This window comes from Ambystoma mexicanum, chromosome 2p (assembly GCF_040938575.1).
Source record: "Ambystoma mexicanum isolate Mex_15411 chromosome 2p, UKY_AmexF1_1, whole genome shotgun sequence".
Classification (NCBI taxonomy): Eukaryota; Metazoa; Chordata; class Amphibia; order Caudata; family Ambystomatidae; genus Ambystoma; species Ambystoma mexicanum.
In genome coordinates, this window is record NC_090923.1 from 27,219,935 (window position 1) to 27,246,012 (window position 26,078).

Consider the following 26,078-nt stretch of genomic DNA (forward strand, 5'->3'; position numbering starts at 1 on the left):
CAACATATGGGATTCAAGATTAAAGGCTATAGTAATCTTCCAATGGATAGACGCTGGGTATGATCCTAATAACATATGGGATTCAGGATTAAAGGCTATAGTAATCTTCCAATGGATAGACGCTGGGTATGATCCTAATAACATATGGGATTCAGGATTAAAGGCTATAGTAATCTTCCAATGGATAGACGCTGGGTATGATCCTAATAACATATGGGATTCAGGATTAAAGGCTATAGTAATCTTCCAATGGATAGACGCTGGGTATGATCCTAATAACATATGGGATTCAAGATTAAAGGCTATAGTAATCTTCCAATGGATAGACGCTGGGTATGATCCTAATAACATATGGGATTCAGGATTAAAGGCTATAGTAATCTTCCAATGGATAGACGCTGGGTTATGAATAAAATTCATCTTCAGCACATCTGACTGACAAGTTAAAGTACAATTGCAAAAATCAGACAATTTTGCGGCAGAGGGAATTAGCCTGAAGGGTAACTTTTTCTAGTGTCAAAATGCACAATGGATTAAAGCTAGGGGCTGTGCCCTTGTCCCAATATCAATTTATGCAGAATACTCCTCGGATTGGATCAGAGCTGCATATGGCCCTTCGTCCCACATCGGGCATGGCAATGTGTGCATGTGCGCAAATGATGGTGTGTACAATGATCATTTGAAGATTGGACTTTCAGCTTTGTTAGGCAAGATTGTATGCAGTACCCTTTGGGTGCACTATACCAACCCTGACCTTCTGGCAAAAGGAACCCAACCTTTGGTATAAGCTTGTACTACACAGGTTGGTAGCGTGTTGAGCAGCCAGGCTCATCTCAAGAGGTGTCAATGTGAGCTGTAGGGGAGTTACACAGCGATTCACAATGACTAGTATTCAAATAAACACTTACACACAAGGTTTCTTGAATAAACAATTATTAAGGTATTTATCAGTCAATTAGAATAAGCCTTCCTCAGAAGGGAGCAATATAAAAGCAACACACAGACACTCCACAACTACCCACTCTTGGTTTCTAAATCAGGAAAGACTCTTTTGGGATGGCCCACAGTACCAACCTACACCCTCAGGTGACTTCAATAGCTAGGGTGCTGGGGACATTAATATCTTACTGTTGCATTTAGAACATTCTTAGGAGTTGGTCAAACGAAAAGGTTATTGGAACAAACAGGAGATCACAAATATTCTTAAGCAGGCAAATACTTTTGGATCCCCTAGGCAGAGTCATTCAGTACAACAGGTTAAACCAAAGTCAGTGGGCAAAAGTCTATATGAGTTGAAGCACTTTTGGTAGGCAAGTAGAAAACGTGTGTGCACAATGTTTGAGTAGTCTTTGAAGAAAAGAAGAATCAATGTAGGGTCACAAGCTGTTTAGGCTTGTGAGTAGTAGAAGATGGAAGCAACTCTACAACAAGAGGCGAGTTCTCTCAGACTTTACAGTACTTTTGGATTGAAGAAAAAGTGCAGCAGATGACTTCTGTTCCTTAGCCGCTCTGCAGAACTCAATGTTCCTGGGCATCAGTTGTGGGGACAAGAGGGAGGACTTCTGGGGACTCCTGCACTGCAATGGGATGGTCACCGCTTGCAACCGGCAATCTTCACACAAGTGGCACTTTGGTGTTTCAGCTCCTTGTGACTACCACAAATAGCAACACTGTGGTTCCTGGCTGTCGATATGGACTTTCCTTGCTTCTGGGGTCCCGCACTCTTGAGTGGGCTCAGGCTTGGTCAGTCCTGCTTGCTGGGAGTCCGGAGGATCTTCCTGGAGCTCTTGGCCAACTTAAAAGCAACGCACACAATCTGGTGTTCCTTTCCCTGGCTATTCGGTTTCCAGCAGCAACTCTGTGGAAATTCAACCAGCTCCAAGAAGATGTCCAGGTGGCTTACTTTGGAGTTGATTGGTCCCACCAACTCAAGGGGAGAAGTCGTCCTTGCAGGGGCTTCTCTGTCGATACGAATTTGGAGTTTCAGCACAGCAGCAGGGCTCACCCGGGCAAACTAATGGTCCAGGAGTTGCAGCAGGTGTCCTCTTCAAGTTCTTCTTCGGTTCCTTCGTCCAGTGGTCGACTCTGCCTTCCAAGCCAAAAGCCTTGCCTTTTATTCAGGTTTCTCCCATTCATTCCAGCCTAGCTGTCAGTCACCCAGCAGGGTGGCTGTCCGTGCCGGACAGTCAGTTGGCCAATCACTACAGTGTGCATTTGGGTCTCATAGAAGACTAAGCACAGGGAGTTTTGGGCACCTCCCTCTCTTCCTGCCGCCGCCAGACACCCTGGAGCCAGAGGCGGGCTTCACTTGTGAATCCCGCCAAAGGCATATCGAACAAAGGGACATACCCTGGTTTTGCGCGCAGAATAAATCTCAAGAAGGACCTTTCCACAAAGAAATGGGGAAAAAAGAAGACCGGGCCATTTTGACAAAAATGTCACCCATGGGTGCTTTACTGCAGCTGCAAACACAGCCCACGTTAAATGCACACCATGGTAGTTAATAGTAAACCACTGCCACCAGCCATTCAGTGGGGAAAGGGCAACATAAAAATGTTACATGAGAAGCTAGACAAAGGGGATACTAAGTAACCCCTCAAGCACCCTATTATAAGATAGTGTGTGCTGGGTCTAGAAAGTTACAATGTAAGTAAAGTCAGTTTCACTTTACTGCTCTGGGAAACAGTAGTTTATCCCACCGAAGGTATTTAAACCTCTGGGAAATCTGAAAGACTTCCATGTGCCACTGCACTGAAGATGTGACACAATGTAAAAGATGCCGCCAATGGAGTTTGTCAGACTCCATAACCAAAAGAAACACAAAGTTCAGAGATTGTGTTAAAATACATGAGAGAGTGGGAAAAAGGGTCTCACTCTTCAGGTTAAAGAAGTCAAGTCCTCAAAATCCAGCAAAGTTGCTTGGGTTCTCTAAGGTGGAGGGAATTAGCACATTTCCGAGAATTCTCCCTAACAAGCTTCAGTTCCATCAACTGGCGAATTAGGTCTGTGCGAGTTGTCTACAGATTAAAAGAATAAATACAAAGTCGTACACCAAAAACTGTACCGATGACAGGAGTTATTAGACAACTCAATGATAGTTAATTTACCAATCTTGGAAGGGTGAAGGCTAAGTCAGCCATGCTGGGTCTCAAACTATTAGGGTTCGCAGATGTGTGGCTGTTTTTGGAAGGTGCGTATTTCATCTAAGGAATGGGTTTGGGAGGTTTACACATAAGAGTTTGGCAGATATTCCTTAATCGTTGGCTACTTCCCAAGTCAAGATGGAGGAATAGGTTTTAGACCCAGCCAAGATGGAGACACGCCTTAGGAGGCATCTGAAATGGAATCTTGGAAGAGAAGGTTGAGATGGCCAGAGAATCTGAACTGCCTTTCATCTGATCTTCTGAGTGGACAGGACTGTTTTGTCGGCGCTCCCAAATTGGGCCCTACTTGAGAAGCTGAACTTAGACCAGCATAGCAGATTCAATCAAATTCAAGAAAAAACATGAACAAGGTTGGTGGGAGCTTAAGGCATTTAGGTTTTGAGCAAAAAAACGAGTAAAGATAGGACTTATTAATTTATTTATTCAGATTTGTAGAGTGTGCAACAGCCAGAGAGAATTGTGGCGCTTGTTACAGACAAATCTTAGTTACAGATAAATGTATATTTGCAGTTTACAGTGTGCAATGTTACAGACAGCTTAAAGTGACAGTTAGCATAAATAACAGTTGAAAGTTGGCAAAAGAGACAGTTGCATTTTACAGAGCAGACAGTGAGGTTTGGAGTTTTCTTCGGAATGCAAGGAGAGAGTTTTCTGCTGTGATATCTGTGGGTAGTTCGTTCCAGGATTTGGCAGCAATGTATGGGAAGCCTAGGCCACCAGCTTTAGCCCTGTTGATTTGTGGGACGTGTAGTTGTTTGTGTATTGTGACTTAGTGGGTCGGGTTGAAGAGGATTTGATAATTGTCTCTGATAGGTAGGATGGTGCAGAGAGAGAGAGAGAGGCATTTGTGTGTAAGGGTAAGGATCTTGAAAGTGATTTGCTTTTTGACTGACCCATTGAGCTGATTGTCTGGCCTGAGAAATATGCTCCCTTTTTGGGATGCTTAATGCTGCACGAAGTGCATTGTTCTGCGTGACTTGTAGTCTGTTTAAGTTTTTTTCAGATGTACCTGCTAGTAAAGCATTGCAGTTGTCTAGTTTTGCACCAATAGTTGCTCTAGCTATTGATAGATAATTGGGTTTGGATAGGTAAGGTTTTATGACGTTTATGAGCTTGGTGGTGTGTGCCGATGAGGATGTGACAGCACTAACCCATCTGGTCATGGACAGAGTGGAATCTAGATGGACACCCAGAGTCTTCACAGCAGTGGACACAGGGATAATAGTGTTATCAATGGTAAAGTTGGCATACAGTTTATCAAGTTTGACTAGAGTATTTCTTTGGCCTAGTATAATTATTTCTGTCTTGTCCCCATTGAGGCAGAGGCCGTTGACTGCCATCCAGGCCTGGATGGTGGAATAAATTGAGTGAAGAGCCTCGGCATCCTTGTGGTATGAGCCAGAGAGAAGTAGGAGTACTTGCGTATCGTCAGCGTAATTTGTGTACGTGATACCAAGTGAGTCGAGCTTGTCGAAGAGAGGCTTTGTAAACAAGTTATATATAGTGTAGGTGCTGTGCATGAGCCCTGTGAGACTCCACAGTGGATGCTAGTGGGGGTAGCGTTTGCTATGTTAGATAATACCTTCATTGCTCTGCCTTCAAGGAAGGAGGTGATCTAGAGCGCTGCTTCTTTAGAGAAGTTAGCTGAGTGTGTAAGGTAAGATGTGAGGGTCTTGTGGTCCACCAAAATCGAAGGCAGCCAAAAGGTCTAGTAGTAACAGATGGGCTGGCTTACCTTTGTCCCTGATTTTGGTGATCTGATTCTTTAGATCCACAAGAGCTGTTTCGGTGTTGTATCCTTTACGGAAACCAGATTACCTGGTCCCTAGGATAGAGTGGGTTTCCAGGAAATGTTGGATCTGGCTATGAGCGGCTTTACCAATATCTTAAGGAGGAAGGGCAATGTGGCTATTGGTCGGTAGTTATTTGGTTGAAGAGGGTCGAGAGTAAGCTTTTTTAGGAGGGGGCGAACCCAAGCCTCTTTGAGGCTGTCAGGGATAATGCCTGTTCTGAAGGAAGCACTGATGAAGGCCGTCAGGAGCGGTGCAAAACGATCTGCGCAGTCCTTCATGAGCTTGGGAGGACATATGTTCCTGTGGCACATAGAGGGTTTGAGGTTTTTGAGGAGGTTCATTAGGTCTAATTCAGTAATGTTGCGGAAGGAGAAAACGGATTTAATATACTTAATGGAGACGGGGTTGTGTTGGTTTGCTTAGGCTCAAGATGAGGAGGTAGAGCTTTGCAACGATCCCCGATTTATTTTTGGAGGAGATCGATTTTATGTAGCATGGCAGATTGGATACTGGCACACCAGGCTTCATCTTTGACTATTTCATCTGGTGTGTTGGGTGGCCAGATGAGCTCGTTGAAGATAGTGAAGATTTCCTTTGAGTGCGATTTAGCATTGATAATGCGTTGGCTTTGGCGATGGCTGCTTTGTAATGGTGAGAGATTAAGTTAAAGCTGTTTTTGGTACTGTCACTTGGATTAATTTGCCCGTTTTTTATTGCCTCTCTTTTGCAGGAGCACAAGGACTGTAGTTCTTCAGTGAACCAAGAATTGGAGTGCAATGATTCCTTTTGTTTTTTGCATTCAAGTGGTGCTATTGCATTAATGGCTTTGGTGAGAGTGTCCTTGTATATGTCTGCTGAGGTATTAGGATCATTGGAGAAAGGGGGGCTAGTTCGGGGATATTGAGGCATGGGCGGAGGTTGTCCTCATTGAGCTTAGACTCGACTTAGATTTTTAATAGTGTATATAGATAAACCTTAAAAGAAACTAAGAAAACTAAACCGCATTGAACTTTTCATATGATTTAAGGCATGTGAAGGCTTGTTTATCCATTGAAAATCGGCCTACCTGTCACAAGTCATTACCTTGTTTTTTATCTTCCAAGAAGTCTTCATTTTGTTGGCTGTGCGTGTCAGTAGCAGAGGGTAGCGGCACCAGTGCGCGCAATCAAAGGTAGTGCAGCGGTATCAGGAGTAGCGAGTGAAGAGTCCTGGCGTTATCGGGTATGTGCGCAGAGTGTCACAAAAAAAAGGACTTTGCGCGGTGGCGCAGGAGTATCACTGTGAAAGATGACACATTCAAGAAGGCGGACCGTGCTCCGTTAAGGCGTGTGTTTGGAGATAGCTCAGTGGCAACACGCAGGTCTTGGAAGCAAGACCATGCTGAGCAACACTGGTTCGAATCCCAGATCCACGCTTAAAATCGACCTCTGGTATTAAGCGCGTTAAAAATACCTGCACTTGCAGGATCAGAATGTACAAGCCTAGTAGGATTGTTCCCCCTCCTCTCCCCACCCCCTGGCCTTGTTGCACCTTGAGACATACACGTGTATAGGCGCAATACAAATGAACAATAAAATAAATAAAAAATATATATATGCACGTGCGTGAATAACTCGACGCAACGAGTTTCCAGTAATACTAGACCGCTGCACCAACAGTATTCCTTTGTACAAGAGCGAAGGAGAGATTTCAGAGAACAATGTATGTCTGTCAGAACTTTTACATATTTGAACAAAATACTTTAGTAGCTGTTTTAGAGGGTTTTCAGAAGCTCAACCAGAAAAAGACAACCACAGGTATCCTTTTGCTAAACCACACAGATTGTAAATATGACAAAACTCTCCATCATGTTGAACGTCTTATGAGTTTTCTCCTTGGGTAATAGTTCCCATAAGCTTGATCAGACTGATTGAATCTTTTCCTCTGGGTCTTCACAGAGGAATCACAGGTAATTGACGAGTGGCAGATTAGGAAGAGGGAAGTCTGAGGAATGTTAGGTTGAGAAAATGGCATCACAGCCACTCTGTAATCAGTTACTGCCCTTTAGTTGCGGTGGTACAATGCCTGCCTATATTGAGAAAATAGCATCACAACCGCTCTGTAATCAGGTACTGCCCTTTAGTTGTGGCGGCACAATGCTTGCTTATTTTGAGAAAATGACATCACAACCGCTCTGTAATCAGTTATTGCCCTTTAGTTGTGGCGGCACAATACTTGCTTATATTGAGAAAATGACATCACAACCGCTCTGTAATCAGTTATTGCCCTTTAGTTGTGGCGGCACGATGCTTGCTTATATTGAGAAACTGACATCACAACCGCTCTGTAATCAGTTATTGCCCTTTAGTTGTGGCGGCACAATGCTTGCTTATATTGAGAAACTGACATCACAACCGCTCTGTAATCAGTTATTGCCCTTTAGTTGTGGCGGCACAATGCTTGCTTATATTGAGAAATTGACATCACAGCCGCTCTGTAATCAGTTATTGCCCTTTAGTTGTGGCGCAACAATGCTTGCTGCTTGAGCCAGCAGAGAGCACAAATCCCAGCTGCCACTGCAGCACGTAATGCGGCGGGAAGCTTTTCACGTTCCTTTCATGGAAAGTGGCTTTCCATGAAGCTTTGCAGGCATTACCTGATAAATGGTCTATGGTATGCGTTTGTGTGCACTACTACCGTTTGTCACATGAGAGTTAGAAGTTCTTAAAGGGGGCACATTTCGGTTGCATTTTGTTAAACTGCTGAAACTATTTTTCTGCAATACATAAGAAACTGCATATTAGTTGCTTTTTTACTGAGAGAGATCATAGATTATTTGTGTCGGCACCTGGGAGATCTCTTATTTACAATAAAGGGGTGCCAGTGTATGGCCATGTATAATAAGGAATAGGGAAGGAGGTACTTTATCCCATGTATAAACAGACCCATTTGTGACTTAATAATATAAGGCACGCCTTCACCCTGCAAAAGAATGCCCGGGTTAACGTTGCATGGATGACTAGTATATTGTGAAGACGGGGCGCATGCAATAGAACATGCTGCATCAGCACAAACCCATGGGACAATAAGGAACTTGGCAGAGCTTCAAGTTTCCAAAGAGGAAAGACTTATCAGAAGCAAGAAGAACCTAAAGAGGAACATGTCCAGCTGTGGCCTTGTGCAACAGCATCAAGCCGCCGCCTGGACTATGGACAATGCTCATAGTTATGGCAGGACGGGGTCATTTCATCGTTGGGGCGAAGTCTCTGTTCGATAGTTCTAGAAGGACCTGCTGAGGGAGGCACCAAGAGGCAAGAGGTGTCAAGTGAATATAAAAGTATTGCCAAAGATATGTATTTATTTACAAGGCTGGTAATTGCGACACTATTTGTGGTTTAGTTAAAACCTATTGAAAGAGCACTTTTTGAAAAGCCCACAAACTTTGGGGCCTTTTCCATAAATCTTCTCAAAGGTTTCCCAAGGGGCGTCATTTCGGGGGTCACAGCTGCGACCCCTGAGTTCTCGCTTGCCACCCCTAAAAAATTAAAGTGTTTTCTTATGTTCTTTTAAATGTAAGCTTCTGGGCTGTGGCCAGCGCCATGTGGCTCTTCATTTCTGGAGTGGCTGGCTAAGGCTAAGATCTTACTACATCGATATGGCAAGTTCACTCTAAAACCAGCAATTTATTCTGGAATCATACAACAATTCCCGCCATACTTTATGGTGCAGAAACACTACCGATTTGGCAACCACGAAATTTTGACAGATTAGAAGCTCAATTCTGGCGATGTATTCTTCATTTGCCTCAGTGTGTGCCTGGCCCGTGGTTGCGATATGAATTGGGCCAGATTTCTCTCCATGCTATATTATTGGCGTTGTTGTGCATTATTTCGCAAGTGTCTTCTTTCAACTCAGTCTAATAACATGCTAAATCTGATCACAACTTATATGTTCTCTTCGTGTCATAAGTTTGCAAAAATGTGGATAGATACAGTATACACCATTCTTGCAGATTGGAGTAGATCAATTGACATGTTGGTCACAAATCCTGAAAAAGCAAACGCTTTAATCTATCGTTGTGATTGGATTGCCACGAGAGTACAATGTTTAAAGTATCGACAGAATTGAAAATGTAGAATTTGGCCTAAGAATGCTAAAATGATCTTTTAGAATCACCCTCAGTAGAGTTTCGAGCAGCCTTTTTAAGCGTGCGTTTTGACCTATGGGCCACCAGACAAGTACAGGTGAGACGGAAACTGATATCTAGCACCTTGAAATTTTGTAGATTCTGTTTAAATCAAAATTCGGATGAATCCCTTGAACATCTTAATTGCTATTGCCCAGCCTTAGCTGTTCAAGAATAACCCACTTTGAATGTGCTGCTTCAATCTTAGGGCACGTGGAGCAATAATTACGTTGGCCGTATCTCTTGTGCTCTGGTAAAAGAGCAATACAGATGGCGACTGTTAATTTTCTGAAATCCTTGAAACTAGATAGTAACTGAGTCACCTGTGTGTTGATAGAAATATGGCTTGGGGTTTAGTTGTCAATGTAATCTGTAATCTGTAATCTGAATATTTAGATAGAGGAAACAAAATTCCTCCACACATTGTGGCAAAAGAAGTTGGTTTTGTTTTGCTTTGTTTTCTGCATTCTGTTTTTTTACAGTCTTACAGTTGTATTATATGTTTTATCTTTATTTGTACGCTCTTAATATTTCTGATTTTTTGTTCAAATGTTTGCAATGCTTTTTATTTTATGTTTAAATTTTCTAAACTTCTTTTGTAAAAAGTATATTGAAAAATTGATTAATTTCAGCTAAACAATAAAAAAAATTAAAAAATTAAGGGTGGCTGGTTTTCTTGTTCAAGCCTCTTTAAAAAAAGACAGGGCGTTGCACAAGTGTAACACTTTGAGCAGTGACCCTAAATAGGAAGGAACAGGAATAACAAATAATGTGTCTTTATTGGAATTCTATACAATAATTGCTAGACTCAGTAAAGGTTTATTTCAGGCACACTTCAGCGGGCGAGTCACTAATGTAGTCTGTTCTTAAACACCTCAACTCAGTCTTGCATCCTTCTGAGGTCGATAAGTGAGTAACACAGGTTGGGTGATTATTGTATGTATATTTATTCTATATCAAGTGCTTAAGCGCTATCATTCGGCCTCGTATGTCTGCTTGCATTCACAGAAATTTGGTACGATGGCCCTATACGCACTGATATGAACGATACATATGGTGATCCATTCTTGTATGAAATGTATATCACATTATAGTGGTATCGTACACATCTTTCCTAGTGTACTTATGAACAATGCTATGTGATGCCACTTCCTGCTTTGTCAAGGGGTGAAAAGTCATGTTCCATCGCTTCCCGTGATGTCACTGCAGGGTGGGGTCAAATTACATCACTTTCGCTAATGTCTTCAGAGGTCAAGAGTCGTGAGGTCACTTCCGTTACCCCTGGCATTTTGGTGAAATGACGTCCCTGGCTTTCCCCAGGAAAGAAATAAATAGCCAACTTACAATGTTTGCACAAACATGTAGAAAACGGGCATAAAGGAGCCCTCTGTGGGTCCACCTGACCCCATGTAGGACAAAGGTGACTCCAAAGGGGTGTAACGGGGCACAACATTATATAGCAGGAGAAATCTGAAGATGGCTGCCAGAGGAGGGGCTTAGGTAGAGGGCAGTCATTGGCTGGGGACAGTATGACCCAGAGACCAGTGATTGGTTATTAGGAGAAACCAGCGATTGGTTATTAGGAGAAAGACAGTTCAGAAACGAAACAAACGGATTTTTTTTTACCGAAGATTCCCAGCTTGAAGACGGGGAATATTCATGAGCATGTGAATCCATGCCAGACCCCATGCTGGAGAACTGTTTCTACTCCATATACCCCCTCCCCAAACCTCAATAGGTTTGGACGGGAATAAAGTCCTGGTCCTAGCTCTCCTGTGCCTGATCGCGATTGGTAGAGATCTGATTAAAGAACCCCGCCCCAGCTCTTCCCCTAAGGTGGTTGAATTCATAGAGGGTCTGCTAAAAACATTCCTGCATTTGTTCTTCAACTTCAATACTTGCAACGGCCAGGTTCGACTATGCCAGCAAAGGGAGGAAACACACACTTCCTATTTCACGTTCCTGCTACAACTGGTATCGCCGAGAAATGCACTTATTAAGTGTGCGCAACACAAAATGCCCCACTCTTGCATGGCACAAGAGAATGCAGTGTTGCACCTTGTATACAAACTACCACCATTTAAACACTGAATACCACAGTGGCTGGACTGGGCCTGGTTTGCGTAGCAAAATTCACTTAAGAGTCAAGGTTCTCTTAAGGAAATACATTCATTAGACTCTGTCACATTAGATCCCATAGTTCCCCTAGAGAGAAGCTATGGCAATATGTTTCAATTCTTGGCATTGGGTCATACAGGGGAAATTATGTTAATTATGTCTGCCCACTGCCAACATAGGTTTGGATGAAATTGCTGGCATTGAGTTTGCTTGCACTGGCATTTTCTGTTTTTTGTGTCAAACTATTTTGGGACATGTGTTATTCGGAATACGAGTTCCAATCCCGGGATCCATTCAATACCAACAGTGTGTGATCCTGAAAAAATCCCAATCGCTCAAAGATTTGCTTTGGTGGGTGTTAAGTGGGATTTTCACATTAATGATGAATCTTCCGGACCTGTGTCAACCCCAGAACCTTTTGATTTTACGGGTGGATTATTTTTCCTTATACCTCTGTGAGTGGGAACCTTTTTCCTCTCACTCGCAGAATCTTTCACTCTTTTTATGGGTGTCATTTTAAAACTCTCCATAGTGTCTTTTAAAAGATATCCTCTTTGACAACTTTTTGGCAAAAAGTGCCTATTGTTGCTGGGTTGCCCTAGGGGCTCCACTTCAAACTTTCTCTGGCTAACATTGGAGAACTACAGTTCCCAGGGGTAGAAAGGATCTTGGGATCCCTTTTACATTTTATTAAGCGTGACTAGCACCCCCCACCTTATGTGGAGTGCTGGGGAGATGTAGAGTATCCCCTATCTCATTTTAAATGTAATATTTATGTTACAAGGATAAACTTACCTTTAATGGCTGGTGGCAGTGAACCATTGGGTGGGGATTCCTGTCCCCATCAAGGCTCCAGAGTGTCTGTGAAGGCAGGAAGCGAAGGAGGAGTCCACAACTCTGCATCCTTCCGTCTTCAATCCAGTTCAAACTGGGAGGCTGGCTGTCCAGAAAGGATTGCCAACCCCCTACAACCCCCCCCACGCCCCACCAAGTTTGATTGTTGCAAGGAATTGGCTGGGTTCCTGCATAAAAGTCTGATCCTGGAAGCTGAAGAGGTAGTCGACCACTGGAACCAAAATCGATGAGAATGATGAAGGAAACGTGGCTGAGATGATTTCCAGCGACCAGAGAGCCTGGTGCGTTACCATAGCCTGCTGTAGCCCTTCTGTCTAATCGACCTGGCGTCCCGAAACAGACGACCCCGACCCAGAGCCTGGTGGGACCCACTCCATTAGACTCAAGAAGACCTGCATTTTGAGCCATCCCACGTCGTGCTACGACCTTGCAAGGCTGCAATACCCCAATACCCTGGGACCTCGGACCATTGTGCGGTGCACGGTCTTCCGAATCTTGCTGAAACTTTGAAGGCATCGTGCTGGACCTCCGGGAACATGAATCGAGTCCAAAAAGTCCCCTCATCAGAGTGCTGGACCTTGCAAATGACGAGTATCGACCAGCGATATTCTTTCTTCTTCTGTGCTCCTGAAAAATGCAGTGAGGAAAGTCTTGCCTGGAGCCTTCTTTTTTATTTTATTTTTATTTTATTGTATATGGTTTACAAAAGAAACCTTTACAAAGATTTAAAAAAGAAGGAAAAGAAAAAAAAAACATTCATTGCAACTAAATGTCATTTATACAGACAGTTTTTTAGAGTAATACCTTAAAAACATAGATCCAATTTCCAGATTTTAAGACTCATAATACAAGCAACACATTTTAAAAGATTCAGTGAAATTAGAATTCAACAAGAAATTTAGAATTTAAAATACATCTTCAAATAACTAATAAACAGCTTTTACCAAAGATATCACAGAAGTTTGAAATTTCATGTAAACAAACAAAATCAGGCAAGGGGGCGTATAAATCTAGAGCTTTAATAAAACCCACCACAGCAAGCCCATCCTTAGTATTAGTAATAGCAAGACACTGTGACCAGATAATATTATCAGCCCCCAATTGGCCCAGTGTGTTAAATCTAACTAGGTATTTTTCCCTTAGACTTTTCAAAGCAATGCATTCTAGAAAGAGATGTCGAGAAGACTCAATCACCCCCAGAGTTTTACAAAAGCGGCAGGTAGGGTCTAAATCAGAAAACTCCTTCCTTTTTTGTAGAACTTCCCTGGTGGGAAGGAGATTCCATCTAAGTTTAAGGAGAAGTGAACGGTAATAGCGATTAGGGAATTGAATCAAAATAAAAGACAGCAAGCCTCTTTTCTTATGATCAAATTGTAGGTCAGTGAGAGAAGGATAGGTATGCAATTTTTCCAGTGTATTACTCCAGTCATGACTAAAACGACACTCCTTAACCTTATTGGGATTCGTTAACAAAGTATCCCTGTCAGTAGAGATCTCTGAAAGGGTCTTATCACAAAGATCACTGAATCTATTAAGATATAGGTTACGATCGATGGGTCCCTGTGAGAAAATCGTATGGCCCACATCAACGTAGAGGGTACCAGGTTTTGGAGAGAGAAAAGCAGAGAAAAGAGTAAGGACTCTCCAGAGAATCCTAGCTCTCAATGAAACTAACCCTAGTTCGTATCTTATGGCCACAGTTGGAACAGAGTTCGGCAGTTTCAAAATTTTCCTCCAGTAGATACCCTCAAGAGAATCCCAGAATGTCAAAAGTGCCAAATAATGGAGTTCCATTCCATAAAGTAGCTTTGGGGCAACCTTTCCCTTGAAGAAATCTACTACAGGTTTAAGGGAGAACATGCAGTATTTATTGTCTAATCTTATGGATTGGGAGATAAGCGGGAGCAATTTGTGTCTAAGAAAACGTCTTAATTCAATCAAAGACAGTTGGGCCAGAATAAGAAATCCCAGATAGACGATTTTGTGCGCTCTGATGATATTTTCACCACCTATTTTCCACACTTTGTTATTCCCTTTTCTCCCCTGTGAAAAGACCATTGTTCGGGTTTTGCTCGGGTTAACCTTCAGCCCATTAAGAATGGCATATTCTTCGAATTTGCCGATAAGCCTCTGCAGACCAACTTTGGTATGATCGGAGAGAAGAAAATCAACGCCATATGCCAACCATGAGAGCCGGAGATCCCCAAATTTAGCCCTCACCATGCCTGTATTTCCCAAAAATTCACCAACATCTGCCATATAAAGGATAAAAAGACAAGGAGCTAAGGAGCAACCCTATCTCACCCCAATACGGGTCCTTATCCTTCTAGAAAGAGTTCCTGACAAATCGATCCTAATATGAACCCCCCCCCCCCCCCCCCCGAGTTCTCATACATTGCCATGATAAGAGTGAGAAGACCAGCCGGAATACCGCATTTGGTTAATTTTTCCCAGAGTCTTGACCTAATTACCAAGTCGAAAGCATTTTACAAATCGATTGACGCAACATAGAGAGAACCGTCATATTTACCCCAGATAGAGCTTTGTAAGGCAGTAATAATGAAACCGTTGAGATTAGTTGAATGACCAACCCTGAAACATGTTTGTTGTTTCGGGAGAATATGACTTTCCTTAATCCAGACGTTGAGGTGGGAAAGAAGCATAGAAGTAAAAAGCTTGCAGTCCGCATCAATAAGAGAAATAGGTCTATAATTTTTGACCAAAGTACGAAGACCTCTCTTAAAAATCGGAACAATGTGAGCGGTCTGCCAGCTAGTAGGTACATTACCAGAATTAACAACATCTTGAAATAGTAAGGAGAGAAGGATGGCCCAGAGTTCTGGTTCAGCTTTTAATGTGTTGTTAGTTAAGCCATTAGGCCCCGGAGCCCTGGATTTTTTAGCTTTAGAAATAAGCTCAAATACTGTCTCATGATAAATTACAGGCTTCCAGGGATCCTTTAGCACATTCTTCCCCAAGAGACATAATTCCAACCCCTCTCCTCCTATATCAAACAATTCAGTGTAATGTTCTACCCATTGAACCTCTGGGATAGCATTCAACCGATCAGCCTCCGCCACATCATCTAGGCTGGACAGAGTAACCCAGAATGCCCTCAGGTCTCTCTTCATTAATACTTCAAGCATATGCTCTGCATCGCTTTGTAGCATAATAGCTTTTCTTGACTTGCAGTCATTTTTATATTTTTGACGGATGGCTTTAATTTTTATTTTTTTTATCATCCCACTCAGTGTCCAGAGCTTGGACACATCTAATGAGTTTCTGAGTGTGGGCCTTTTCATTTGCTAGCTCTGGATCAAATCTGTGAGGATGAGATTTTTTGGAGATGCCCTTCCTAAGCAGACCATAGATACTGCTATGGAGAGCTTTAAGAAAACTGTCAAAATAAACAGTATTGAAAACTGCTAATTTCCAAGAGAAAGAGGTATGATTAAAGGAAGAAATCAGTTTACAGTTGAGCAAACTGATATTTGTAGGTGACCAACGTACCCCTGTCCCTTGTCCCACAGTTTTAAGGTGGTATGGCCCCCCAGCGGGCAGAAACTTCATGGGAAAAGGGCATAGAAAAGAAACCCGCAGAATACCATGGTCACTCCATGGGTTAAAGAAGACCTCGACTTTGTACAAAAGAGAAGTCAGGGAATGATCTACATAGGCATAGTCTAGAGTAGATGTTGACAGTGTTCTAGGCCATGTAGGACAGAGTGAGGAAGTAGCATCATAATAGCCATTAAGACATATTAGACCAACCGAATCCAAAGCAAGATTCCAAAGATGACCCCATACAAATTTCTGACCCAAGCGAGAGTCATCCTCCATAGCCAGACCCAGATCATCATATTTGGATTCAGAGGAGATAGAGCAGTCAGAGTTAAGATCACCAGCCAGAATCAATTTGCCCCTAGGGTGTAGACATCTCCAAGAAAGAAGCGTGTCCGTTAACCTTTCCAGAAACTGCTCAAGTGCAGCAATGCCCTTGTGCCAATATACATTGATCAAAAGGAGGTGAACCATTTGATCAAGAGAAGTAACCTCCAAAGCCAAGATACCAAAAGGCATATCCGGAAGAACCTTATTCATAAAACCAAAGGAGGTTCTAATTCCTATAAGGAGACCCCCAGAAGCCCTCCCTCCCAGACTAGGTTTAGCATTTTGGGAATAGATATCAAATCCATCTAAAACGGGAATTGAAAGCATCCCGGTTTCCTGAAGAAAACAAACAGTGTGCAGCCCTAATCATAGTTACAGTGTCCCAGTTCGTAAACTTATGGGAATTACCTCTGGAATTCCAGGAAAGAAACGCAAAGCTATTCAAGGGGAGAACCTTAGTAGGGAGTTCAGAGTGATTAGGAAAGTGCTCATTTCCACAGACCTGAGGTAACCTGGGCCCAGTTTTGAGCATTTCTATTGAATCTGGGCGTGAATTGCCTCCGTTGGTGCTGTGGAGCTCTTTCCGGATGATATACCATAGTAAGGTTTCCCCTATACTCTTCACACCCTTCATTTATGCCGGAAAACTGATTGGATACTAATAGGTTTACTTCAATCCCAAGCTGCTTTAACCCTTCTCTGTGCCCCATAATCAGTTCCAATACCACTCTTGATTTAAGAACAATATTACTCACATCTACCCGACCCTGAATCGGAAATAAAATTCTCTCCATATCATAACTAGAAAGAAGTGAGAGCGATGGTAGTTGGTGGAGAATTTTTAGAATATTACCACGGTTAAGACAGATTGGCATATCTTGACCCCAAAGACTAGTAAGCTGCAAGATATCAAGGAGATCTTTGGCCTCTGCTAGTTAAGGTAGAGAATCAGAAATCTTTTTAGTGAACTGACTTAAGGAGTCAGCCTCCAAATCAGTGCCCCTTGCACCCCTTTGTATGGTCCTATTTTGGATTACGTTACGACCCACAGGGAATCTTTCAGACGATTTGAAAGAATTTCTTTATTGGGCGGAATCAGGCCAAGAACGAGCACCTTCATGGCCCATAATAGAACCAACATTTGACATACTAGAATGAACTGAGTTAAGAGAGTTGGGTGCATTGAGACCCCCCACTGATCTGACTCCCATATCACAATCCCTCATTGTAGGCTCAGTATTGGCAAAATGACCCTCAGAAACGAAGGAAAGATGGGGATCCATAGATAAAGAGGGAATGGATGGAGCTCCATCCTGAGATGGAGTTTTAATTGACTGAGACACCACCCCATTAGCAGTTTTAGAAACAAGTAGCTCCTGAAATAGATGTTTAACCATATCAATATTGACCAAGTTTGCCGGAATCGGAGAAATGGTGATCTCTGGATGGAGCGGATCTACCCCAGGTAAAGAGTTACATGGTATAATTAAAGATCCTACGGCTAAGGAGGATTCCTGCGGCTTGATAACAGTATTGATGTTCGATTCATCAGAAATATTGGTAGAAATCGGCTCTAGTAAAGTTGAAACTATTTTCGGCGGGCAAGAGACAGAAATGTCCTCAACCCCACAAAATTAGACACCACTACTGGAGGGACAGTATTAATGGTGATAGAACCGTCTACCGGAACATCAGGTGGAACGGGTAGAGCTGGCATAATAGGAAGTGAATTAACTTCGACCGGAATGGCCACTGTATTTGGAATAGAGCTCACAGAAACCTCTAATTCAACCGGGTTCACAGTCCCCTTGGGAGCAAGAGAGGGGGTAGTAGGAGCCAAAGTATTAGCCAAAAATAGATTTTTAAAAAATTGATTAGTAAATGAAGTAATTCTTTTCAAATTCTTCTGATTTTTAGTTTTCTTTATTTGCTGATTAAGTTTTTTTTTCCTATGCAGACAAAACCTTTTTGGTGTATCATTTCTTTAGTAAGGGCAATAGGATCAGATGGAATCTCCAAATTGGGAGCGGATATAAGATCCACAGAGGAGGCAGCATAATCTCCCTTAAGTGGATCGACAAGCTCTGATGTCATCCCTACAGAGGGTAATCCTTGAGGGATAGCATTAAGAGGATAGCTGGTGGGTCCCTCTTGGACTTTCTCCTCTATTAATTCCATAATGACTTTTATATGAGGGATAGGGAGTTTTACCTCCATGCCAAAAACCTCTAGAGCACCCACAGGGGTCATGGAAGGAATCATGGGTGGATGATCACATATATCCTTATCCGAGCAACGAGGGTCAGTGGTACCCAAACCCATATCTAGAACTTCCCATTGTATACTCGACATTTTCCCATTGAGAACTTTTTTAACCAAATGAATATCGGCAGTAGGTTGGTTAGGAGAAATAGGATCAGAGCAGTGTGTTGGCATTAAGGGATTATCTTCCTTAATTAGTTTTACTAGCTCTTCAAATCTATCAAGTCCCTGTAACCTAGAATAGATTTGAGAGAGTAAAAGAGAGTGTGATCTAACCTCTGACCATAAATTGTCATACAGGCTCACAAAAGAACTCAAAACCATATTCAGAGCAGAGAGTGTAGGTTGAGTGAGTTTTATTCTATCATCCGCCTCTTTAAGAGTATGATGCAGAATAGACTCGCTACCATAATCCTTTTTTATTTCTGGGAGTAATCCCCTTTCTCTCAACCAATTTTGTTTTTCTGTATGCTCATCAATAAAAGTAATGAGATCCGATAGAGAGCCCACATAAGAATCATCACAAATTTGCTGGGTGACATTATTTGTATTAGTAGAGTGGAGACCCAGATGGCTATCAGCAATTGCCTTATCAGCACATTCTATGATACTGATGTCATCAATATCATGAGCTCGGGGATCTTCAATCTCTAGTTTCTTAGCTACATCTACAAGAAGAGTATGATCCAAAATGGCCACTATTGGAAGTGAATGTGAAGTTTTGAGGGTGCTAGTTGCAGTCTTCTTTCCAAAAGAATTAGACATTTTTTTCCCTTGGATTGATTTACCTTGAGTACCCAAATTAGATTTTATTTTAGGTGCGAGATTTGAAGGTTTATTAAGTGGAGTTTTAAACACAATAGATTTCACTGTAGGAGTATTGGGGTTTCCAGCAGGGCTAGCAGAAAGATTAACATGAATAGAGGAGGTATGGTTTACAACAGAGGGAAAAACCTCAGGCGAAAATTTAATAGGGGGGAGTACCATAATTCCTATTACCCACTGGGGGGGAGAGTTGACAATCAGTAGCCTCTTTTGTGTGACCTGGAGATTCTGTAGCATTGGCTGCAGAGTCATCCAGCATTACAAGCGGTAGAGGCTGCCTAGGATGTGATTGAACAGGGGTTGGAAGCACAGCGTTAACCATAGTATTGTTAGGGTGATCCATATGTACCCTGGCCCTCGGTAGACTACCGCCTTCCTCGAGATTGGAGTCTATAGTAGCTGCTAGACGCTCTTCCTGTGCATCTATGGATATGTCTTGTTTTCCATTAAAGATGCAACTATTATTGGCTATGGTACGTGGAATAATACCCATGTTATTCAGTACCTCAGACCTATCTCTAGAATGAATTTGGGCCTGGGCCAAGGCTTTAAGGACAGAGGAGTCCTGGGAGCCATCCACTGATAAATATTGTGGATTGCCCAGGGCAGCAGGGATAGAAGTAACTGATAAAGTACAGACTGGCGAAGCAAAGGGGAGATCCCCTTTAACAGAGGGAGTAGAATCAAGAGAAGCCGCCATTGCTGCCTGGCTTCGAAGTCCCCTACGTGTCATTCAAACGTGACAAAACCCAATAAAGAAAGTGAGGGAACGAGAGATGAAAGTAAATAAACTTAAGATAAAAAAGTAGCAAAAACTCAGACAGTTTCAATATGTAGCAGTTCCAGGAGAGAAAAAAAATAACATATGGAGCAGTCTTTGAGATAACAAACACCAATATTTAAAAAATTTGCACTGAATACAGGGAACAGCTTAAAACAAATCTAACACTGTCCCAAAAACACTCTTAAATAAAAATGCAGATAGATATGGATCTCTGTCCGACAATTGCAAAATTGTAAGTACAAGTATTATATAAAATGTTTTTTTTTAATTAAAAGAATGTCCTTTATTCCAATATATGATTAAAGAATAGCTTCATTCATCAGCAAAACCCAATGGTGCATTCAGTCTCAGGGTAGGGAACGCCCGACAGCTTATGGAGCTGCCAGAGTCCGACTCTCCACCCCTTACCCTGAGAACTGGAGGTGGTAGTGCAAGACAAGTAACAGTTTAGGACCCAGGACCGAGTTACTCAAATGTCGCAGCCAAACAGCAAAACAGCAGCTCCAGCCCTTACTGCCTCCAGGGCTTAACGCTACAAGGGTGGTTGGGCCGGCACTAAATGCGGGCTATGAGTCACGTGATTCGTCACGTGACCGCGACGAAGTCCGCCTGCTCCAGGAAGCCAAACAATGTCCAGCCAGAGCTCCGCTCGCAGTGCTCGTAGGGCGAAAATGCTGCAGACAAGGTGAGTATGCAGTCACCAGGGCACTCCTTGCAAAGTAAGGAGCCTTCTTCCGTGACACCTGCTGCAACTGTCATCCCTAAGTTCTGTCTACCGTCTTCTTGACAAAGGAATCCATCGACCAGGTTTTTGGCTGCAGATCCTGAAGTGTTCCTGCTGCAACACTTCTTCTGTGCTGAGGTACTGTATTGGCTGGGGTATTTACTTACCTTCCTGTGTATCCTTGGGGTGCTACTATGATTGGGAGGTCTCTCATCCAGTTCACCCAGGTCCACTGCTGGAATCCTCCTAAGGTGTCTTCTCTGAAGTCCCTGGACCCTAACTAACTTTCAAAGTGTACTACTTACGTGATTGAACAGTCGTCCTCTGCAACTCTGAATATTGCCTGCAACTCATCCCTAGCTCACCCTGCCTACAGTTCTTTCCTAGACCACTAGAGTCCCTCTTCTGCCTCAGAGAACTCATACTAGAATTGGGAAGGGCTGGATACTTTAATGGGGACTGCCTTGAAAAGTAAAACGAGTGTTGGAAAAAGTTTACTTACTTGTGAATGAGTTAATTGGTAACTTTAAACTCTCAGAGTGGATAATTACAAAATATTACTACTTACCTTAGATATGTTCTGCCATTCGGAAAAGTATAGATAGGATTTACTTACCTAGAATAAGCGGTGTGTCTTCTAAAATAAGTATTCTCAAAGTATTACCAAAGTCTTACTTTCCTTAGAAACGGTCTCCAACAAAAAGAAGATAGAAGGTTAAGTTACTCACCTGTGAATTAGGTTCCCCGCTTCCTAAAAGTAATGCTGCTGGTTTCACTTTATTATTCCTGTTAGGATAATTGTAGGAGTGTCCCCAACTGGGTCTAGCTACCCCTGGCTTGTTGTTAGCCTGTCCAGAATAAGTCTGCCTACTTACCTTTTTAGGTTGCTGGTAGCTCCTTACAAAGTATATAGGTTTAACTCACCTTGATTAGAACTGTGTTATCCTAAAATAAGTTTGAGTTATTGCTTCCCATTAGTCTGTGAACTGAAAAGCAGCTGTCATTAGATATTACACCGCAAGGTCAAACTCCCCTAGAATTAATTTATCCTGAATCAGAGTAATTGGTGTTTTACTGTTCCTAGGATAAGTGTTCCACTATTCTGAAAAGTATATTGTCCAGTTGACTTAGGTTGTGATTTCTTGCTGAGCGTCACAGTACAACGGATAGGTCTACTGGAGTAAAGTGCCCTGGTGCCTTTTAAGGATGCTAAGCACTTTAAGTGCATACAAAAAAAGTAAGGACCGGCGAGAATAACCTCTGGATCAGAAGAGGCGCATGAACCAAACACAACCTGCCCAGTCCCAGTCCAGGACCTTGAGGACTACAAAGGAAACTAGCTGAATCGAAAGGTCTAGGTACAGCTGCCATCCCCAGGGTCCCAATCCAAAAAAAGAATGGGCTGGCGAGGTGGTGGGCCAATACCATCTGGAAGTCATCTTCCTTGGCATGAAAGTCTGCAACCTCTGTCCCCAGTCTTCAGGAAATAATTAACACTCACCTACTGTGGCAAGCCTTCACTACCAAGGAACCCTCTGACAAACCAGGAAGACCAGTGCTCACCATTTCCTTTTGATGAGAGAGAAACAGAAGAAAGACAAAAGAAAGGAAGAGGACAGAAAAAAATAAAAAACAGTACGCAATTGATCAACAGTGACAGAAGCGCAATCCGAGCGCAATACAGTATTAATATCCAGAATATATGTCATAGGAACACAACATAAAACTGATCAGACAATGCTTAATTCACCGGAGCTCAGTTCACTATACCTCTGCCACGCTGTCATGAAAAAACTCCACAATGGCGCTCCCTTTGAGCCCAGCAACGTAGAGCAGCGAGGCAGAGATGGGAAGGTAAAAGGGGACATGGTTTTCTTCCGTGAGCTTCTGCAGCCCAGCCTCAGAAGGATATGAAGACGAGAGGGTCAAATGAGGCTTTGAAAAGCTAGGAGACACCAAGAAGAGTACAACAATGAAATCATTTCAGAAATAAACATTGATTATTTTAAACTTTCGAAGACAGAGAAAAGATAAAGCATCTCTACTTGGATTTGTGTCTGCTTAGAGTGCCATAAAGGCCTAAAGGCCACTACAAAACAGCATGTCGTGATGCAGGTCAATAGTCGTTATAGAACCCACACAGTATTAACTCGTCCACCTAGTCCATGCACTCCTTCCTTCAGACTCACGGGCAGTCCGTACCAAGGTGCGGAGACCAGAGAATGCTTCTACTGCATAGAGTAGTAATCGGACTGTGTAGTGAGCCCAACGCACAGCGCATTAGGGGGGATAATCAAGGCAACACTAATACTCAATGTTTTGTCCTGGGCTAGAGGCAGGTGAAGAAAAGATATTTCCTTGAATCGAAATAAAATGTGAAACCATCTGGCCCTGCAGAGGATCCCCTCCAGATCCCCTTTCAGACACATCAGTACACATGTCCATATTTACTTATACAGAGCCGAGATCCCAGGTGCGGTCTCCTCTTGTGGAAGGGATGGCATTGGGACGGTCTCGAAAGTGTCAATAGTGACTTCCCCCAGGTAATGACAAGATTCTACGCATGTTACGCCGTTTATGAATATGATGGGACCATGAAGGATATCTATTGCTGACTGATACTGTCCCAGATATTGCATGCATGCATGACGCCTAGTATGTGTAAGAACCCGAAATCTTATTTAAATCGCAGCAGACATTTGTTAGGGCATCCTTTTGTCTACTGGCTAAAGTCAATGCGTGTCCCCAGGAGCCCAGGGATGGCACATGCGCTGTACAGAGTACGAGAATCCGCAATGTTCAAAGAATCTCGGGTTATGATATGATATGACATTTATAACACGCCTATACACAAGTATTTCAAGGCGCGACAAGGCAAGGGAGGGGAAACAGGGGGAAGACAAAGACAACGATCTTACTAGGCCAGGTGACATTGATATCGCGCAAGTGCAGTGGAGAGGGGAGGGGAAAAGTGCCAGAAGAAGGGGAGGTAGAGCAAGTGCAGGACACAAGATCAATAACAAGTAGTGCAGCCAGCAAGTGGCAATGCAAGGGTTAAGTAGAGCCAACATGTGGCTGATAAGTGCAGGTAAAGGGAATGCAGGGTTGCAGATGCAGACCCAAGTGCAAGGGTTGCCAAGAGGCAGTGCAGGTGTGCAACTGGGCATGCCGGACCTGGGCCCGAAGTTCAAAGGGTAGCCAGGTGACCAGTGCAGTATCAGACAGGAGATCAGCAGGAGAGAGGAAAAGAGAAGGCAGAAGCAAAGAGGAAAGTCTTGAGATGATTCTGGAACCAGAGATGGTCCGCTCAAGTTTCAGAGAGGCAGGGAGGCTGTTCCAGAGGGAGGCACCTGCAGAAGCGAGAGATCTGCCCCCGACTCGTTTCTTGGAGAAGCGCCTGACCCTCAAGGAGTTGGAGGTGGAGGAGCAAAGAGCTCGGGTAGGAAGATTTTCCAAAGAGAGAGTTGGAGGTATTGCAGTCCCAGGCGCCAGAAGGCCTTGTCAACAATGCAAAGGGTACTGATCTTGATCCTTGCAGCCACTGGGAGCCAATAGAGAGATGTCAGGGCTGGAGAGATCCGATCCCTGGGCCTGAGGCCAAGGTCAAGTCTTGCAGTCTGTTCTGAATGAGTTGTAGAGGATGGAGAGTAGAAGCAGGAAGATTTAAAAAGAGGCTATTGCAATAGTCAAGCCTAGTGAGAATCAGAGCTCTGGAGACAGAGTTTCTGGGGGAAGGAGAGGAAAGGAAGAATACCTCTGAGGAGGTGCAGTTGGTAGTTTGACTTCTTAGAGACATCAAATATGTGAGGAGAGAAGGAGAGTGTGGAGTCGAAGATGACCCAGAGATTCTTAACCTCACAGGTGGGAGCAGGAAGAGGGCCAAGGGAGGCCGGCCAGAGAGTGGCAGGAAAGGAAGGTGCAGGTGTGCTGATGAGCAGGATCTCTGTCTTACTGGCATTCAGGCAGAGATCATTGGCGGCACACCACTCCTGGATTGCAGACAGAGTATCCTGGATGAGAGAAGGAGAAGAGGCGGCATAGGGGAGCCTGAAGGTGAGCGGAGTGACATCCGCACACTACTGAAAGTAGGAGCAGAGAGCAGCAATGCGGTGGGCGAGAGGTGCCAGGTATTGGTTGAACAACCAGGAAGAAACTTTAGACCCCTGAGGAACACCACAGGGGGGGAGAGAAAGAGAGAGAAAGGGAGAGAAAGGGAGAGAAAGGGAGAGAAAGGGAGAGAAAGGGAGAGAAAGAGAGAGAAAGAGAAAGGACCCAAGTTGGGACTGGGAGGGTCGGTCCGAGAGGAAAGAAGTCAGCCTGGCCTGAGCCTGATCAGTGATACCCAGGTTATCACAGAGCCAGTTGAGCACGATGGCATGATTGACTGTCAAATGCAGAAGAGAGATCAAGTAAGATCAGGACAAGGGGGATATTAGCATCAAGGTTACAGAGCAGGTTAGTGGGTGGAGCAGCCCTTTCCATGTTTGGAACAGTATAGTTGGGACCACCTATTATAATGGGATAAAATTCTCTCACAGAAACCCGTCAGAGGGTGGTGGACCAACGTCCCTCGCCTCAGATGGAGGAGGCCGGAAGTCGCTAGACAGAGATGATTGACCGGGAAGGAAACAGCATGTGATCACGCACCAGCCTCTGGAGAGGAAGGACAAAGGAAGGTTGAGAATAAGTCTATTGCTGTATAGAAGACATTCAGTGCCAAGCGGATGTGCCATAGTAACGGTGGGCACGGACCATGAGGATTGTACAAGAGAAGGTGAGGTGGAGGACGGGTTGGGTTGGCTCGGGTGGTGGGTGAGGACAATGCGCTGTGGGTCTTTGGCCTGCAAGTAAAATACTGTGGGTTTTTGGCATGGCTTGTCCATTCTACTGATCTAGTTGGTTGTCTGTTTTCTTTACTTCAACTAAACCAATGCTGGTGTAGGGCGAGGGGCGGGACTGTAAAATCCCCACCATTATCTGGAAACATATCATTTTCCGTGGCCAGAGCCTTTTTTGAAGTGAGCAAAGCAAAGGGTTTTGCACAGCCTGCAATCAGGCCATAGATGTATGTTGAGAGAGAGAGGGTCACCAGCTCGTTAATTGGTCAGACGAGAAAGGAACATCCTTCAACCAGAAATACGAGTCATCCACCAGGAAACGAGGATGCAGAAGTCACCGTATTGCGCCCAATTGACAAACTCAAGGTAAAGGTAGAGCAATAAAATGCTTCCAAGAGGTCAGTTTCTCATATACTATGGAGAAAATTTACATGCAACGAAACCCCTTTGAGAAGGGGAAAGAGGTGAGTGTGTAAGTGTGGGGTTAGGCCTTGGTGTAAGCAGAGCTGAGCATGCGTGAACCTGGCTCCTTTATTGCATTGCAAGGTGTTATGCGGCTAGAGGAAATTACCCTTGTTTCCGTACAGTGGGACAAGCACCCACAAGTCTGACGGGAGGAGGGCACCGGCCGTAGGAGCCCTGCTTGCAGTTCTACATCT

The 26,078-nt window shown here is 43.6% G+C and overlaps 1 protein-coding gene across 4 annotated transcripts in view; it reads right to left on the bottom strand.

Annotated features, from left to right (window-relative positions):
- NISCH (nischarin) overlaps window positions 1-26,078 on the bottom strand; it is a 441,586-nt gene that overhangs the window by 97,616 nt on the left and 317,892 nt on the right. For 3 of the 4 annotated variants that reach the window (XM_069643185.1, XM_069643184.1, XM_069643186.1), the window contains one exon: window positions 22,352-22,526. The exons of the other annotated variant lie outside the window; for it this stretch is intronic. In XM_069643185.1, the coding sequence (XP_069499286.1) occupies window positions 22,352-22,526 (175 nt within the window). The remainder of the gene's footprint in view (window positions 1-22,351; window positions 22,527-26,078) is intronic. 4 annotated transcript variants of the gene reach the window in all.